The 17,592-nt window shown below is 45.8% G+C and overlaps 1 protein-coding gene across 1 annotated transcript in view; it reads left to right on the forward strand.

The window, feature by feature from the left end:
- The first annotated feature begins 10,396 nt into the window (after nt 1-10,396).
- Nucleotides 10,397-17,592, forward strand: part of ACER3 (alkaline ceramidase 3) — a 52,657-nt gene continuing 45,461 nt past the window's right edge. The window contains exon 1 of the mRNA XM_082777707.1: nt 10,397-10,582. Coding sequence (XP_082633833.1) covers nt 10,480-10,582 — 103 coding nt within the window. The 5' untranslated portion in view covers nt 10,397-10,479. The remainder of the gene's footprint in view (nt 10,583-17,592) is intronic.

Consider the following 17,592-nt stretch of genomic DNA (forward strand, 5'->3'; position numbering starts at 1 on the left):
CTCCTGGAGCTCCTCCAAGCACTTCTGGAAAGCATATTCTTGCTTTTGAAAGAGCTCAGGCTACAGTACCTTACAGGTTTTCTCATGAACCCCAGGAAAAGTCTTCTTGCTGGGCATGGAAGTGCTGCCAGGGCTGAACTAGACTCAGGGGGGACACAAAGGTGGCGTATCATCCTCCTGCACCAGCACAAAGCTGGAGGAGCTCATGTCCCTACTAAGCAGGAGATAGGACTAAGAGAATCACAGAATCACAGAATTTTCTAGGTTGGAAGAGACCTCAAGGTCATCGAGTCCAACCTCTGACCTAACGCTAACAGCCCTCCACTAAACCATATCCCTAAGCTCTACATCTAAACGTCTTTTGAAGACTTCCAGGGATGGTGACTCCACCACTTCCCTGGGCAGCCTGTTCCAATGCCTCACAACCCTTTCAGTGAAGAAGTTCTTCCTAACATCTAACCTAAAACTCCCCTGGCTCAACTTAAGCCCATTCCCCCTCGTCCTGTCACCAGGCACGTGGGAGAACAGGCCAACCCCCACCTCGCTACAGCCTCCCTTGAGGTACCTAAAAAGAGCGATAAGGTCACCCCTGAGCCTCCTCTTCTCCAGGCTGAACAAGCCCAGCTCCCTCAGCCGCTCCTCGTAGGACTTGTTCTCCAGGCCCCTCACCAGCTTCGTCGCCCTTCTCTGCACCCGCTCAAGCACCTCCATGTCCTTCTTGTAGCGAGGGGCCCAAAACTGAACACAGTACTCGAGGTGCGGCCTCACCAGAGCTGAGAAATCACAGCTGGGCTCAGAACAGCTCATTCAATGCAGGAGCCTCATGCCCTTTTCCCTTATGGTGGTTCTACACCCAAGTTATTCTGCTAACACCTAAAATAGCTATTTCTGACCTATCTTTGTGAGGAAAATAGTTTCATACGTCAGCAAGGTTTAGGAATACTGAAGATCTTGTCTTGATACGTGTTGCTCTTGTCCTGTGTATAAATAGCCCCAGATTCTGGTTGGGTTGCTGGGGTTTAAGGTTATTTTCAGGACCAGGTTGATGCCCGTGTTCCTCACAGTGCGCACAGACTGGGGCACAGCTCTGAGACCCGCATGGAAAGAAAGGCCTGAGCTCATTTTGGGTGTTATCGTGCAGGGTCCAGCTCTTCTTCACGTTATCCAGAGGAGCACGTGGGAGCTGACAAGGGCGCAGTTTTCTCAGCTCGGTGGAGGTTTTGAATTTCTGCTACAGGCACGCTCAGAGGGCAGAATTTCTTCCCAAGGCCTCCCCGAAGCCTCCCCCCTGACAGGCTCCAGCCGCTGCCCCTCGTCCTGGCCGCCCAGCCCTGACCAAGAGTCCTTCCCCAGCTTTCCTCTAGGCCCCATTTAGGTACTGGAATGCCTCTGTAAGGTCTCCCCAGGGCCTTCTCTTCCCCAGGCCCACCACCCCCAGCTCTCTCAGCCTGGCCCCACAGCAGGGTCCAGCTTCTCACCCCAAACCACCCCCAGCTCCCCCTCCTCAGGGCTGCTCTCAAGGAGTTCTCCTCCCAGTCTGGTTGAGGTGTAGCAACACGCACTTGGCCTTCTCAAACCCCATTAGGTTACAGGCCCGCCTTCCCAAGCTTGTCCAGGTCCCTTTGGCTGGCATCCTTTTCCTTCTGTTGTATCAACCTCACCACACAGCTTTGGTTTTAGGATTGCTCGTTCAGTGACACGCATTCTTTCTGAGAAGGGGAATTCCAAACAACAGAATAATCTGTCTTGCTATCCTACCCAAACCCCTAGAGAATGAGACATTAATCTTTCACCTGAGATTGCTGAAGTGGGAGATCTCCCGTGTGCTGACAACAACCCCCTCCCTCCCACGACCAGTTTCTCTAGGAGAATAAATAAGTCACATTAAGAAAATCTCCAGACTCCACTTCCTTGGCGCCTGCTCCAACACGTAGCTGAGCTATAAGCCACAGCTATCTTCTGCTCAGCTGAGGGCAAACAAGACTTTCCGTGAGAAAATAAATTAATTAATTAAAGAAAGCAGCTTTTACACCGCGGCTCCCCCTTCCCCCTGCCTCCCTGCATCTGAGGTCTTTGAATTAGGAGGTATGTCAGGCTTGTGGAACCAAGCCCAAACTTCCCTGAGAAAACAGAGGAGTCGAAAGCATGTTTTGAAAATAAATATCAAAGCTGGCAAGCGAGGCCCACGAAAAGACGGAGCTGGCATTGTTGGAAGCTGGTAGGAGCGAAATAAGAGGGGTTCTGCAAGGCAGTTTCACACAGGCCTCAGCACCGACAGAGCCTCCTGCCAACAATATCTGGGGAATATTGCTCAGAGACCAAAAGAAAGAGCATTGAGCCTCGAGCAGGGAAGAAATTAGAAGTGTCTGTCTCCGCCAGTCCGATAACAGGAGGAGTAATAATAGAGTGGGAGAAATAACGGCGGAGGGAGGGGGGGGGAAGAATGAGGAGAAACTGGGCAACAGAGAAGCATGTCAGAGTTATAAAAAGAGACAGAGAAGGGAATTTTATTCATGAGCCTTCCGAATGCGTTTGCCATTATCGCAGGCATGAGAATATTATTCTGCTGCTGTCAGGGGGCATGTGACTGGGGCTCTAGTCGTCAGAAAATCACTGCCAGCTGTCAGAGGGCCAAGCCGGTAAGGGCGATGGGCCAGCACCGATCACACTGTCAAGAAATACCCTTGCTTGTCGAGAGATTAGCAGCCTGGCCTCCAAAGCTTTGAGAGAGCGTTGGCTTCCAAAACGGAGGTGGCCATGTGAATAGGGCAGCGTCCCTGGAGATGGATGCAGGGTGTGGAAATGTTCCTTTTAAGAGGGAATACAAGAAGGAAGGTGTTGGGTTGTTTCTGGCTGGATCCGGTGTGTCAGGAAGGCAGCAGAGCACTGGATAGTACAGCATATATTTACTCTGATGGGATTAAAAATAAATAAACGATTAATTCATCCAGAAACGGTGCTTGGACTTTGATCAATGGGCTGATGTAGAGCACTGATCTCTAAGTGCATCACAGTTTTCTCTGGGCATGAGACTGAAGCTAATCTGAGCTGGAGACTTGCTGAATTTTATTCCCCATCCCTTTAAGCATCAGCAGTCCCCTAACCTGCATCAGTCATATCTAGGGCATATGGCCTCGTGTAGCAGAGCTGCTGCAGACAATTCAGACCTCCAGTAGGACAGTCTATCAGCCTGGGATGGCAAAGCTCATAAAGAAAGCCCACTCTGGACCAGCAGGGCTTCTTCCCCAGGTCCTTTTCTTATTTGGTAGGTGACAAACCTAGGCTTGGATTTTGAAGATCAGCTTGCAAGGGGCAGTCGCTGCATCCCTCACCTGAGACGGTCACATCCAGTTCCTACAAAACGATTAATCCAGGTCACAGAAATCACCCAGTGTTCGCAGCAGGTGCTCTAGGGCTTGTGCTAAGCATATCGGGCTGTATTTAAGTCATATATTAACATCACCTAACTTTTAGATCACAACTGCTGTGGCATTTGAACCCAGGAACCCACTGAGTGATTCAGCCTGGCCTGAACGCAAGTTGCCTGACACCGTAATTCAGCATTATATCAGAGTTACTATTGTAGCCATAATGACGTCAAAACGAGTGCAGAATGTGATTCATACACATCGTGTAGCTTTGTGTCTTGTAATTAAGCCACTCACATTGTAATCAAATAATTATGTCAAACCTCTGGACCACGCTTTTCCCTAAAGTGTGTCATGATGGACCAGCTCTCTACAGCTTTGTTAGGACACGTTTATTAGGTTCAGGATGTCAAACCCCTGGGCACTGCTGTTCCTGGAAGCCAGCTCTTGTCCACATCAATATGGGAAGGGTGAGGGCTTCACCAAGGTGGCTGAAGCTCTGGTTTTCAACAGCACAAGATTCTCAGGAGCTGGTGCCACCAGCAAAGTGGTACAAAAGCTCCAGGAAACTTCTTTTCTTCCCTGCCTAGTAGCGAGCAACCCTATTGAGGTTGATCATCAAACGGCTCCTGTGGGAATGACCACGGGACAGACGTTACCCCAGAAGAAAGTTGCAAGTGGAAATGCGTTATTGGATTTCCTTGCGTTTCCTTTTCTCCCCCTTTGAGTTCACAGCTCTGAATTATTCAAGCTATGCTAATAAAGTCAATGTGAACTGTCTGAGCAGTCTCCTTTATTAAGGACTTGTTAAAAGAAAGAATTTGGCTGAGGTGTAAGTTGATTAGCTCACTGGTAATTAGCTGATATCCAGAAAGGTAACAAAGGATTTTTTGCCAAGTAAATAATTACTCGATCTCTTTCCTCTCCTCCTCCTTCCTGCAGCAAATGAAGGAAATATAACAATGGCTGCTTTAGATGAGCAGAACGTGCTTCATTTCCAGGCAAGATAGAAAAATTTGCATAAGCTCGGGGTAAATATGCATGTCATTTTTCATGAGATCAAGGAAGAAAATAGCAGCTGCCTTTCCTACTGTAGGTGCAGTGTAACTGAAGATATCTCTAGTGTTCTTTCTTTTTTTTTTTTAAATTCTTCTAACATTTGACGTTTTAATGTAGCTGTATCTGCTTAGCACTGAGGCTTGCTGCTTGCTCCTCATGGTTTTCCCCTTTTCCAGAGGTTTTCAAGAGTAGCAATGCAGAGAAATCGCCTTCCCTAAAAATGAAACTGAATGCGGAGCAGCGCACAATTGGGTGGACAAGGCTTCTGCAGAGGATGGGGTGGGATATATCGCCTTCCATCTTCAGGCACTAATTGATTCATTATACAAGATACAGTGAACAAATGGTCTGTGGGTGCTTTTTTGCCCACAAATTGAAAATTATAGAAAAAAAGGGTGAGATGCTGGTAATAACTAGTTCTTCTAACTCTATCCCCACGATGATTTGGGGTAGAAAAGCTTCAGCCCTTATCCCTCACAGGCTTTAGATTAGCCTCTCCCTGCCTCACAGGCGGTTTGCTCAACAGTATTTTGCCTTCAAAATTCACCTGAAGTCACCCTTATCTTTTTGGGACTTCGATTCTTGCATTAAAGTGGTTACGGATCAGCCTCTGCTCAGTCTCCATCTGACCATAGACCAAAACTGGAAAGAGGGGGAAGGATGGATAAGCCAGGACTTCAAGCCTGTGGTGCCAGGGCTTCTCCAAGTTTTTCAGTCCCAGATGGACTCGGTTCTGCCTGTTCATGCCCTGGAGAGAGCCAACATTTTGTGGCTCTCATCCTCTGGTCTCTCTCTCCTTCTAGGTTTGATATAGGAAGTTTCGAAGTTGTCCTAAGGATAGCATGCTCCACTGAGTGGTGCAATACGTAAAAGTGAGGCTGCTTGCCATGAATGCCTGAACCGCAGCCAACTGAGGCCAAAGCAATTCCAAGAGTCCATTAGAGATCCCAGAAAACATAGCAGGAGGCTTACAGACCTCAAAGCAGAGCGGAGGGCTTTGCAGCACAGTATAAATGGGATTCGAGCCCTCAACTTCTGCTCTCCAAAAATGCCAGACACCTATGGTCAATTCAGTCCCCAAAACACAAACGTTTTGTGCTCGTGGATGCAGAGCAGCTGAGAGCCATATGTGCTACGACACTGGATCTAGGAAATATCCAGTGACCCCAGGGCATCCTGCCTGGCCTTCAGCTGCTGTTCCGAAAGGATCTCAAGTGACAACAGATGCCAGCACTTAAGGAAGTGAACGTGGACTTTAAGGCAGGATCCGAGTTAAGGTTAACAGGCTTAAATGCTTACAGGGTTCACGTGTGTCTCAGACTGAGCTCGGTGTACGTAAATGGGTGCACAGAAGAAGATAGCTTGCCTTATTTTTTTCTAAGGAGAAGGCTGTTTACAAGTGTAACCAATGAATCATTATGGCATTTGCTTTTGCTTTTTTAAAGCATGAGAAGACTTCCAAAGAACAAAGGTAGACTGATTCCTGGATTCCTTTGAAAGTCAATGAGACCGAGGCACCTGCCATTTGTGCTTTCAGAAAGTCTCCCTCCCTTGATAGATCATCACTTCGTATTTCAGCTGAAATTGGTGTACATTTAGCAGAGATGTTTTGCAGCCGATAAGGGTTCTGATTCACATCTAGGGGTGAATTAAGCTCAGATGAGTGGAAAAGTTACCAAGCTGAGCTCTCCTTTTGCACTTTTCCCAGCGCCAGCTGCTTCTCCCAGAGGAGTGGCTGAACAGCAGGTTTACCTTCTCCCGTACCAATTTCAGACCTGCAAATTAGTGCAAATCGACATAATTTTTATCTCTTGCTTAATGCACGGAAAAGCTGCAGGTGCTTGGAGATACCTACACATGCTGTCTACCTTCTGGGTAGTAACCTGGGTGCAGATAAGCTTTAGTTTAATCCCTTGCTAGGAGTAAGCAAAACATCCTGATTTTAGCAAAACGGGACCTGCTTTGGACGTGACCATCTGCCTCAGCTTTTGATTCGAAAGCCTTTGGGATGTGTCTGTGCTAGACCCCGTCAGATAAGTTTGTCCGAGGAAAAGGATGGAGAGGAAAAATGCTTTGAGGATTGGAGACAGAACCGAAAAACCATCTGCGAGAGGGATGTTGGGGTCATAGGCGACCCGAGAACTGAAGGCTGGCAGGAAGTGGGGGAATCCAAAGCTGAACTTCACCTCTGACACCATCACATATTTCTATTGAATTCACTGCCCTCAGAGGAGTTACTGTGGATGTAACTGAGAATGTGGCTCCTTGGTAGGCTGCACCCCCTTTCCTAAGTAGCTGTGCTCAGCAGTTCCTGTTTTCACCAAGGCTATTCAAGTGGTTGCATTTATATCTGATCCTGTCAGAGCTTGGTGCTCACAGGATCCAGAGCGAAAATCTGTGACGCTGTCACCCACTACCACAGCCACTTGCCAAAATGCACACAATACCCCACAAAATATGACTAAGAGCAGTCATATTGCACTGGCAAATTCATGAATATTTATACGGCTGTAGGACTTCGATGAAGCTTCACAAATGCATCGCTCCATTTAACTTCAGGAGACTTACCTGCTTTACCTAGCTATGAATAGGGAATCAGTTCTGCTAAAGTCTGCTGAAGTTTCTTGGACCAGATCCTTCGTCGTGTTAGGAAACATCTTTTCTTTTTCATTCATCCACGTGCTGATAGTTTCTGTGATATTGCTTCAGGCATAATTATCATCAGCCTAACAACAGTGCTTATAAAGTGCCCTTAAACTTCAAAGCACTTTACAAAGAGTCTGATTCAGTCTTCTTCAATCCTGCTTTTAGCATCTTACTCATGCTATTTGCATTTAAATCAATGGGATAAATTACATGTCACACAGGATCAGGCTCGGGGGATGTAAAGGTGTTAACGACCTTCTGTACAGAGCAGACAATTGCCAGAAAGCTGCCAAAAACAGCATTTTGAGCGAAGTATTTGGAAGCTGACGTGTTCATGGGATGTGAACTTATTGAGCCGAGAAGCCTGTCTCAGGATTCCATGCCTAAGACGTTGTATATGCTATGACCCATTAAAATACAATACTAGAAGATGCACAGGCTCATAACTCACAAAAAAAAAAAAAAAAAAAAAAAAAAAAAAAAAAGACCAGGCAATTTGCAGCACAAAATTCAGTTTTATTTCTGAACCAGCGACTGATACCTTTATTTTAACATTGTTAGAACCAAGTAGTGAAAACATCTTCAAGATTTTGCGTCAATTTTATCTCCTCCTTTGCATGCGATTACTGATGAGAAGGAATATGTACAGTCTCCTCCAGCATATGCAGCTCTAATGAGTTCTAATCAATCTGTTTGTTAGGACTCATTTTATACAGAAATTAAACAACCAGCAGAACAAGCCATGATAAAGTGTCTGCATAGTGAAGGGATTGAGAAAAAAAGTTCTTTAACATTCAGGTGTCATTTTCTGAATTTCACGGACCACGTAGAGAAACAGCTGAACCTGTGCAATTTTGGAACTGCAGCCCTTTCCCAGACCCAAGAACACTACTGGATCCACATGCTAAATTTACAGGGCATATCCCTCTAGTGGTGTAAACTGACATGACTCGATTAACTGATCCGCTAGTTTTCACTTAGGCCATGAGGTTTAGGGTGACACAAAACAGTGTGGAAAGAGGATGCTTTGCCATGTGCAACCAGGAGGAGCCACAGGAAATTACTCCACTGGCATGTGAGGTAAATTTTTAGTGATACTGAAAATAAGGACTTTGTGAGCTCCGTGTTAGCTTCTCTACTTGTTACTTCAAAAATGAGATATTCCCTCGGTGTGTCTTACAGATTAGACAAAGAAAATATAACACCTGGACACAAGTAGGTTTGACTATCTAGTTAGAGAAAACGCATTTAGATGCAAATAACTTCAGGCTGTCACATTATATCCAGTGTGGCAATCTACACTACAAAGCATAGTTAAGCATTACAGAGGAAAGTACTGCTTTTAATATGTATTAACGTAGCAGCTGAGACAGTGAAAGTCGTGTTTGTAAAAAATGGATTTACCTTTAAAAAACAGTTTTAGAAAGAAAAGCATGTATTATAATGGTTTGTGGCTCTCTTAAATGCTATCCTTCTTTGAGTGCAATAACTGAAAGGTTTGCCAGAGTTCAAAAGCAGAGATCCAAACCACAAAATAAGTCAGAAATAAATGTTTATTAAAATGGAGAATACTACCGAAACACATCAAACAAATAAAAATTTCCCAATGATTCAAATTAAGGGCTAGCTATACATTTGAGCTTATCTTTCTCTCTCTTACCTAGAAAAAAAATAGAAAGAATAACAATCCATGTAGTTATTACCCACCCCATAAAATCTTTCATTAATTTATCCTCCTAGTTATACAGCTAGTTTTGTGTCTGGCTTTCTTTTTCCTATTGCAGTTACAAACCTTGTCATGTCCGGCATGCATATTAGATGAGAACAGAAACAAACATCAATATTTTAAATTATTTAAAACCAATTGTAACTGAATATGGTACATATTGTTTGTTCCCATTTTGTGCTCCTGCTGTGTCAGGGGGATATTTCTTTCTTCAGTTTCTGAACTGTAATTTCAAACTTTGAGTTATTTTCCTGTTAAGAGTTTTTAATCTTAATATGGTTAACCATGATAAGAAAAGATAGATCAGAGCCCTAGCAACTTCCTTACTATAAGAAACGAACATTCAAAAGTCCAAAAAGCTACCGTGCATCAACCAGACTAGATTCCTCCTCAAAAGTCACAACCAGTTTTATGCTTTTGAATCGGCTTGATGCTCTTCCAGACCTCAGTCTCAAAAGTCTGAATATGGGGAAGATAATCTGGTTCTGAAAAAAGAAAAGGACAGGTCTGCATAAAAAAAAAATGCACAGCGATTTTGATGATGTTTTGACAGCCTAAATATTTTATCGTTGCAAACAGTAAAATTAATTTTGCTTTGAAGGCATTATATCATTACAGAAAATGTTAAACATGTTTCTGCATGATGTCGAAAGCACTTAGATACATGTTGAACCAAAGAAGGGAGGTTACTCTTCAGGACAGATGCATGTATTGTGGAGCACTTGCATTTACACTAGGAAAGGTCAGTATTTAGACCGGAGGGTTTTTTTAGCTTACAGAAGGGGAGGCGAGAAGAAATAAAACGTGGCAAAAGAAGTTTGTGTGTTTTTATAGAATAAATTGTACTGACCAGTAGGTGTAACAACTGGGTAGAGCACTCAAGGTCTGCCTGAAGCTTCTCGTTACATCTCGGGACCTTTCCCTGAAACACAAAAAGCACGCCACGTTATCAGGCCTTCAGTTTTGCATTTCTTTCCCCCCATTTCAAGACTTTCTAGCTTGCATTTGTCTTTGGAAATGAACTCTGCATATTCACTTTGCATATTCCTGGTGTAAGTATAGTACACGTAGTAAGAGCGAGAAACTAAATAAAGGCATCAGCTGAGAGAAAACCCCCGTGTAGTAGGCAGCGCTATAAAAAACCTCCCTGCCTCCTTCCTCCCGGCCCACGACTACGAGAAGCGCTCTCCTCTTCGTTTAAAAACAAGACACCAGCACATGAAGAGCCTTTATTTTTTATAATAAAGAACAGAAAGGGGGAAAAACACCTTTATGCCACCACAGCGACCTTGAGGGGGATGTTTGGGACTCAGAAGGGGGTGAGAAGAGAGCAGCGCAGCGAGGCCATATCGCTACCCGCGCCCAGCCGCCCTTTCCCTTCAGCATTTCCCCAAATTTCCCTTTTCCACCCCAAAATTTGCCTCGCCGCCACGGTTCCCCCCCTCAGAGGGCCGGTCGGCAGGCCGGTCGCCATGACAACTCCCCATTTTTCTCCCCCTTTTTATTTTTATTCTCGCTCCCCCCCCCCCCACCCGCTCCAGCTCCGCCTTCGGCCGGGCGGGCCCAGCGGCGGCTCCCGCCCTCCAGCCGCCTTGCTCCGGGCCCTGGCCACCTTCCTTCCCCTCTTTTCCTTCCCTTCTCCTTCCCCCGGCTCCTCCGTGGCCTGGAGCGGTCACCGCCATGGCCCCGGCCGCTGACCGGGAGGGTTATTGGGGCCCCCCGACCTCCACCCTGGAGTGGTGCGAGGAGAACTACGCCGTCTCCTACTACATCGCCGAGTTCTGTGAGTGGCCGCCGACCCCAGCCCCGGCTTTTTCACCCCCTTATTCCCCCTCTCCTCTATCCCCACGGGTGTTTTGAGGGGTCCTCGCCCCACTCACGAAGCCCCGCTGAAGGGATTTCCCCCCTCCCCCCCATCTTCCTCCATAGCCCCTTTAGATGGCGGGGTAGCGGTGGCCGGAGGCCCCTCAGCCAGCCGTGCTGTGTGGAAGCAGGGATTTTTCCTTTTTTCCTGACCTTTTTGCCTCAAAATATCCGTCTGAATGGTTCCTCCCACAGCTCATTGTGGTGTTTGGGCACCCGCTGTCCCAAAACTCTCCCCTCAGGCTGCGCCCCGAGCGGCGGTGGGGCAGGAGGAGGGGGAGACATCTTAGGGATGAGGTGGGTCTTGGGGGGCTTGGTGCTGGAATAAAGTTGGTTTTACAGCACAGACCCATTTCTAGAGGGTCCCCTCTTTGGGAAATTACTCAGGGCACGGTGCCATGAGGCCACACAGCTCTGCAGGATGACACCAAAATAGTTTGGGGAGGGAGAAGGTGTCCTTGTAGCCGACAGGCGCCTTGCTCTCCACCAGTTCCTCAGGGCTGCTTTTGCTGCAGATGGTGGGCCTTACCTGTTCCTATAGCCATGAGGAACCTCAGGAGTCCTTCAGTTTGTTGTTTTGACCTCAAACTTCTGTTATTCAGGGCAGTCAGGGATTTATGTGTACGTATATAAGCGTGCTTTAGAGAAAGAAGGAGGTTCTTCAACTCCAGGGTCATCCAGCAGGGCTGCATGGTGCTTGAGACATGGTATGTTGCAGTAGTGGGTAAGGGGTCAAGCCCTCTGTCACTGATATTTTGCCAAAAAATGCAGTGTTTTTGTGTCTTGTGACTTTAAAGGGTGTAGTAATTGTAGCACTACCACCAGGAGTTGTAGTGCTGCCACCAGGCAGACTCCCTGCCCTGCAAAACAAACCCTTCACACCTATAAGGCAAGAGGCTGCTTTTGAAGCATTAAGATCCTAGGAAAAAAAATATTAAACAGGCTCTCCTCTCCTGAAGTGCTTGGAGCAGGCAATCCGAGAATGCCTCTCACATAGCTGGGATGCTTCTGCAGCGCTTTGGAAGAGCTTGGCAGGCAGGGGAGGGAAGGCTCTGGGACTCCTGGTGACAAACACAGGGGTGAGGAACCACCAGAAATAGTTGTGAAAGAGGTTGCAGAGTGTGGGAATGGGAAAAGAGTGAAAAACACTAGCACAAACGGCATAGAAACTCAGGGGGGAAAAGGGAAGTTGGCGCGTAGTTTTATGGCTGCTCAAGAGGGAACTTCATATGCTAAAATGGGACAAAGTGGGAAGTTCTTAAATAGACTGATGCTTTTGCAGAGTATGTATTTTTGTGTTTTCCTTGTGGTGAAAAGTAGCCTGTGAGATAATCTGCATAGGGAAGAGGAAGTGCTGCTCCTTCACCCATGCGAGGATAAATTTGACTAGCATGTAAATTTGGAAATAATCTCCTGGCTGTCGGATGCGTGAACTGGTATTTTTCGTCCGCTTCTGGATTTTGCAGGAGAAAGAAGATGGGATTAATAGTGGGAAGTGAAAAGGTGTGTGTTTGGAAGAAAAAGGGACCAATTATAGAAGGTCTGGTCCCTCCTGATGGTTTTGGTGTTTGGGACCACAATTTTTTTCAGCACAATTGTGCTGAAACAACTGCATATAAGAGCTGTGCTGTAACTTAGAGCATTTAAATGGACCAAAAAGCAGAACAGTAAATAAACCCGCTGTATTTTAGGGCTGGCTTAACAGCGGATGATGTCAGTGGAGAAGTCACAATGGTTTAGATCTTATTCAGCAATAATTCTGTAACTGCACTGTGAGGGTCAGAGGAAATATGTGTTTGTTTTTTGAGGATGTGGATTCACTGTAATTAAATTAAGCCTTAGCCAGCAAAAGTGGGTTGGCAACGTGTCTTTTGTAAAGCAGCTGAAGGGTCTTTCCCAACTGATTCTGAAATACGTAATTTGAAGCTAATTATTTTGGAAGATCAGAGAGATGCTGTCCTGAAGTCTTGATGCTTCAACAGAAGAGCTGAGAGTATATTTGGGGTCTCAATGACCCAACTGCCTGTTGTCAGTTGCTGTGCCTTTATGGCCTCATTGCTCTTAACAAAAACTCAAATTCAGAGAGCAAACAAACCAGAAAGTACAAAAATATTTTTCTTATCTCGCTCAAAGCTCTCGTTGTGGTAATTCTTGATCTTGCTGTTAAAGATACTGCTTTAAAAACGTGCAGCTTGTGTTACTTACCTTACAGAATAGTGAAAATCAGTTTCTGACCTCTTGCTGTCTTGATATGACCCAGTTGAGTTGGTGGCATACTTAAAATTTTTACTTTGAATGCTTGTTGTAAATAATTTATAACAATAATCTATAAGAAATTATTGGAGGCCCAAAGCTTGAAGGGTACTGGTAGTTCCAGAACGAATACTGTGTTTTCTTTAGATCTTCTTTAGATCTTTAAAGCATGCTGAAGAGTCAAACTGAAAGCTTGGTTTGCAAATTAAGTCTATGTGGTATTTAACATTTTGTACCCAAATTACTACGCTGTGTTCCAGAAGCCTACGTGCTGTTCTTTGCCATTCACTCCTTCAAGAATTACTAAATGGTGGCAGCTAATCAGTTGTGCGTAACCAGAGAAGTGAAGGTGAGGTAACGTGGGGCAGCGTTGTTTCTATAGCACTTAATATTTGCATTCTCTCCAAACACAATGACTTGTATTTACAGTCTTTTTTTTTTTTTTTTTTTTTTTTTTTTAATAACAAAAAAAATGCGTTTTCTTGCCTTGGGTCTGCAGTTTGCCAATTTTCCTGCCTCGTGGAGGAGGATGACTAACTGCTCCGTGTCCTTCCTTAGGATATTAAACGGATTGAAATGGAAAAAAAAACAGATGTAAAGAATTACTGTGCCAACCTGTGTTAAGCACCAAAATGACTCTCATATCCCTCGCTGATGAAATTTATTGCGTGGTGGAGTAATTCACTCATCAGGGTTCCTCGGGAGCTTTGGATCGACTCCCGTGTGCTGGAGGGCACGCAGTACAGGTGCATTTGTTTTGAGCTAATCCTTTCCACCTCCCAGTGCCTGGCTGCTGAGTTACCCCAGCTTCTGTGCTCCAAATAATAAGCAAGGAAAACACCCTCCCACCCCAACAACAGGATGTGAGTCCTGCTGTTTAAGGGCAAAATCATTACTTATTTTAGCGGGGGTGATGTTTCAGGTCAGTTTAGCCCACGTGGTGTTAAGTTTTTGGGTCTGTTTTGATTTGAATGTCTGTGTGATAAGTGCTTCATCTTGTTTTGTGTTCATCCTTCTGAGAAACATTCATCCTGTGCATGGCAACAAGTGGACGGACCCGATGTTCGTGGACTTGCATTGCTGTAAACGTGGAGAGCAGAGTGATTTAAATGGATGCTTTAAGCTGAAGAGAGCCCTCTGTAGTACCTAGGGGTTTGTAATCCTCAGTTAAACCTGTTGCTTTTTTTTTATTGTATTTCCATAACTTTCCTTGCCTTATGGAACCCATATTTCAGGGGAAAAAAAAAAGCAGATCATAAGAATCTGCCCACGTTTCTTGCCACTTCTGTTAGAGTTTCGTAAATCTTTCCTATTTCTGATCTAGACAAGGGGTAAGATGGCTGTTATTTGTGTGGTTAGGTGGGAGAGAGACACAGCGCTGTGAGAGAACTCCCAGCGTTGTAAACAGTGACACAAAAATACCACTGTCTTTTCTGAGGAAAGTTACAAAAACAGTAGCTGAGCTGTCAACAAAGATACTTGGATCTCTGTTTCTGCATGAGGATCGTTACTTGGGAGCTTACCAACTAGCTAAACTTACTTAAAGTTAGAAAATGTCATCAGGATTGGATGCTGACTGCCACATCCGCTGTCACCTGGGCCTCATGGACATCCTGCTTCCTTCTCCACAGGCTTTGGAGAAGGACTGTTGAGCTAGGTACAATCCATGTGAGGCCAAATAAAAACCTGAAATAAAGCCAGCTGTGTCTGCCTTCAAGGGCTTACAAGAGCTCCGCCTGTCCTTTCAATAATAAAGTGTCAGGTGAAGGAAGAAGGGAGGATTAATTGGGTGTGATCAGCCCTGCTGCCTGGCTGCAGCTGAATTATTTAAAGACATGGTGACACTGATGATTTCTAAAGTGTGATTTAAAAGGAGACAATGCCACAGCCTCGCGGTCTGTAAGACTGAAATGGATCTGAGCGTGTAACTTCCCTGACCCAGGTGCAGGAAGCGTTTTGCCACAATTAATGTTTGAATTCTTTCGTGTCTCTTTGCCAGCTTCTAATCCATGAAGCAGCTCTACCTGTCACCCCGTGACAGCTCGACTTCCTGTTTTCACGAGAGCTTTCGGAGCCAAAATCTTCTGGAAAGCCCAAATTTGCCCAGTTACCCAGCTCTCCTTTCTCCACCACCTTATGGAAACGCTTAAAGCTTGATGGATGCAGCGGTAATGCGCCGCACGTGTGTTTATCTGCTAATGGTGGCGCACTCATTAAGTGACAATAAAATTCCCGTGTATGGATTAACACCGCGTTTGATTACTCCGTAATTAGTGCTCCATACTCAGTGCTTGTACAGCTGGCAGTTGGACATCTGCCACTCCAAAGGGGAACAGAGCAGTGGCATTTCTACAATTTAATTTGGCGATGTGCAAACGAAGGCAGAGAGGCTTACCAACCGCACGATGCGAATTTACAGAGCATCTATTTGGAGCTCGGAATCAGGAGATTAACGCGAAATAAATCATGGTAAAGGAGCACTGCTGACTTCTGGATGCCTTTAAAGGAGCCTTTAGTGACAGTTGTTACAGCTGAAAGACAAAAATGTCCTTAGGCTGTTTGGGATTTGTCCTTTTTTATTTATTTATTTTTTTGAAACTGCTATTTATGTAATGTATTTTCCATATTTACTCGAGCCTTTTGCAGAACAGTGGGGAAGATGCTTTCGAAACAAAAGCAAGATTTAAGAATCGTGGCAAAACTGCTCAGAGGAACCCTGGGAGCTGTCTTCAGTCCTCGCAGCTCAGCAGTATATGGTCATTTCGTCGTGCAGCGCGTGCAAGCACTGTTCATGTGGCTGTTTCCCTCTCTCACAAGCCTAAAAAGGCTCACAGAAAGCTTCACAGATCGCAAAAGGTTAAGAAAATGCAAAGAGTTTTACTTTTTTATACATATTTTGAAGTAAGATTTATAATGCTAGCAGAGATCCCTCTTTGAAAGGATTTTCAGGGCAAAGCTGCCCACCTGTGATGGCTTTGAGTTTGGGTGTGTGGGCCTCGTTACTCCTGCCTCGTTAATTACAGATGGTTTTCAGCCTCAGTGAAGAAGCAAAGCTGCTGCATGAATTAAAGGTGCTCGGCTGTGCTGTGGAAGCAGTACAAAGCCAGAAGGTGTCGAGAAGCAAGAAGTTTCTGGAGAATGTTACAGCCCTGAAAAACAGAGAAACGTTGTTCTAGCATCCATTTTCTTACGATGAGCTGATGGGAGCATCTGAAGATCCCCGTACAGGCAAGAATCCCATGGGCAGCATTTAGGTTTGGGCACAGACCCCTTTTGCAACTGAAAATGCACACAGAAAATACTCAGGTTCCGGGTGCTAGCTCGAAAATCCAGAGTTGCTGACCAGGCTAACTTTTTTTTTTTTTTTTTAAATTAACTTAGTTCCTCTGAGGAAGCATTCTGCATACCCGCAAATCCCTGGTGGAGCAAGAGCTCAGCGTGCCTGCAGCTCAAGAGGCAGGAGCAACCCCTCTGCCTCTCATTCTCGCTGGGAGAAGCACCCTGGGTGCCCCCCAACCTCACCAGGATCCTCTCCAGCTCTTTGCCTTTCCAGCAACTGGTGACTCAACCTTTACAGAGCTTCCTGGGGGAAATTCCAATCTTGATTTCGGAATAGAGATTAACATCCAGCGGGGAATCTGTTTCCCAGCTGTGCCCTGGGGTGTTAAGTTTCTTCTATTCTTTTCTCCTGTTGGTGCTGGTTTTGCTGGGGAGGCGTTGTTCCTCGGTTCCTTTGGGCTTATTTCCAGAACCCAGCGTCCTTGGGGTGACCCAGCAATGCGTGGTGTGTGTCTCCTGAAGGATCTCCAGTGGTCTCTGTGACAGAGGAGGGTATTTTCCTCTTAAACCTAGTCCAAGAAACATTGTCCTGATTCTCCTCACAACCCAGAGGAGCCGGGGAGGAAGACAGGAGTGGGAGCTGGCTCAGCTGGGCAAGGTCCAGGCCATTAGTTTGAGACCTGACTCAACCTAATGACTCACGAGCTACAGATTTTTGACTTTTGGCTTTGAGGAGGAGGCACGGCTCGCTCTGCTTTAGGCAGGAGAGCAGAATTAGAGAAAAATCAAGGTGCCGGGGGTGAGCTGGAGATCCAGGACTCAGAAGTCAATCAAAGGAGGTGTCTGTAGGGCTGCTGCAGCACGGTTAGCATAGCATGGAGCTCTGATGATCTCGGGACAGAGTATTTCTGCTTGCTTTATTAGACCTGTCACTTGTTTTTGGGTTTTTCCATCCTCCCAAGTCCGTGCCATCTGTGTGGTTAGGTGGAGGGCAGCTTCCCAGCTGCGAAGCACGCTGCTCTGGTCCCTTCCAACTGGTGTTTTGACCTCGCTGGGGAGAAACCCAGGGATACCTGAAGAATTCCTTGCCTTTGAGAAATAGGATCTGCAGGTCTGGCTTCCTCGGAGCCCTGCTGGTGGCTGCCAGCTCTGGTGCTGGCCCCAAGCTCCAGCACTGAGGCTACTCGCAGGCTCTTCAAGTGTTAAATCTTAGAGGTATATGTACAGAGTTGCTCTAGATGATATTTTGCTCGTGAGTAAAAGCTGATGCCTTTATCTTTTCTCTTTTCTTTCCCCCCCCCCAAGTCCTCTTTGCAGCTGTGGAAATGACCCATGCGAGCAGAGAAAACAAAAACTCCACAGTGCTCTGAGCAGTGCGTGCATAAACAGCCTGGAGAA

Source organism: Aythya marila (assembly GCF_965140915.1).
Source record: "Aythya marila genome assembly, chromosome: 1".
Classification (NCBI taxonomy): domain Eukaryota; kingdom Metazoa; phylum Chordata; class Aves; order Anseriformes; family Anatidae; genus Aythya; species Aythya marila.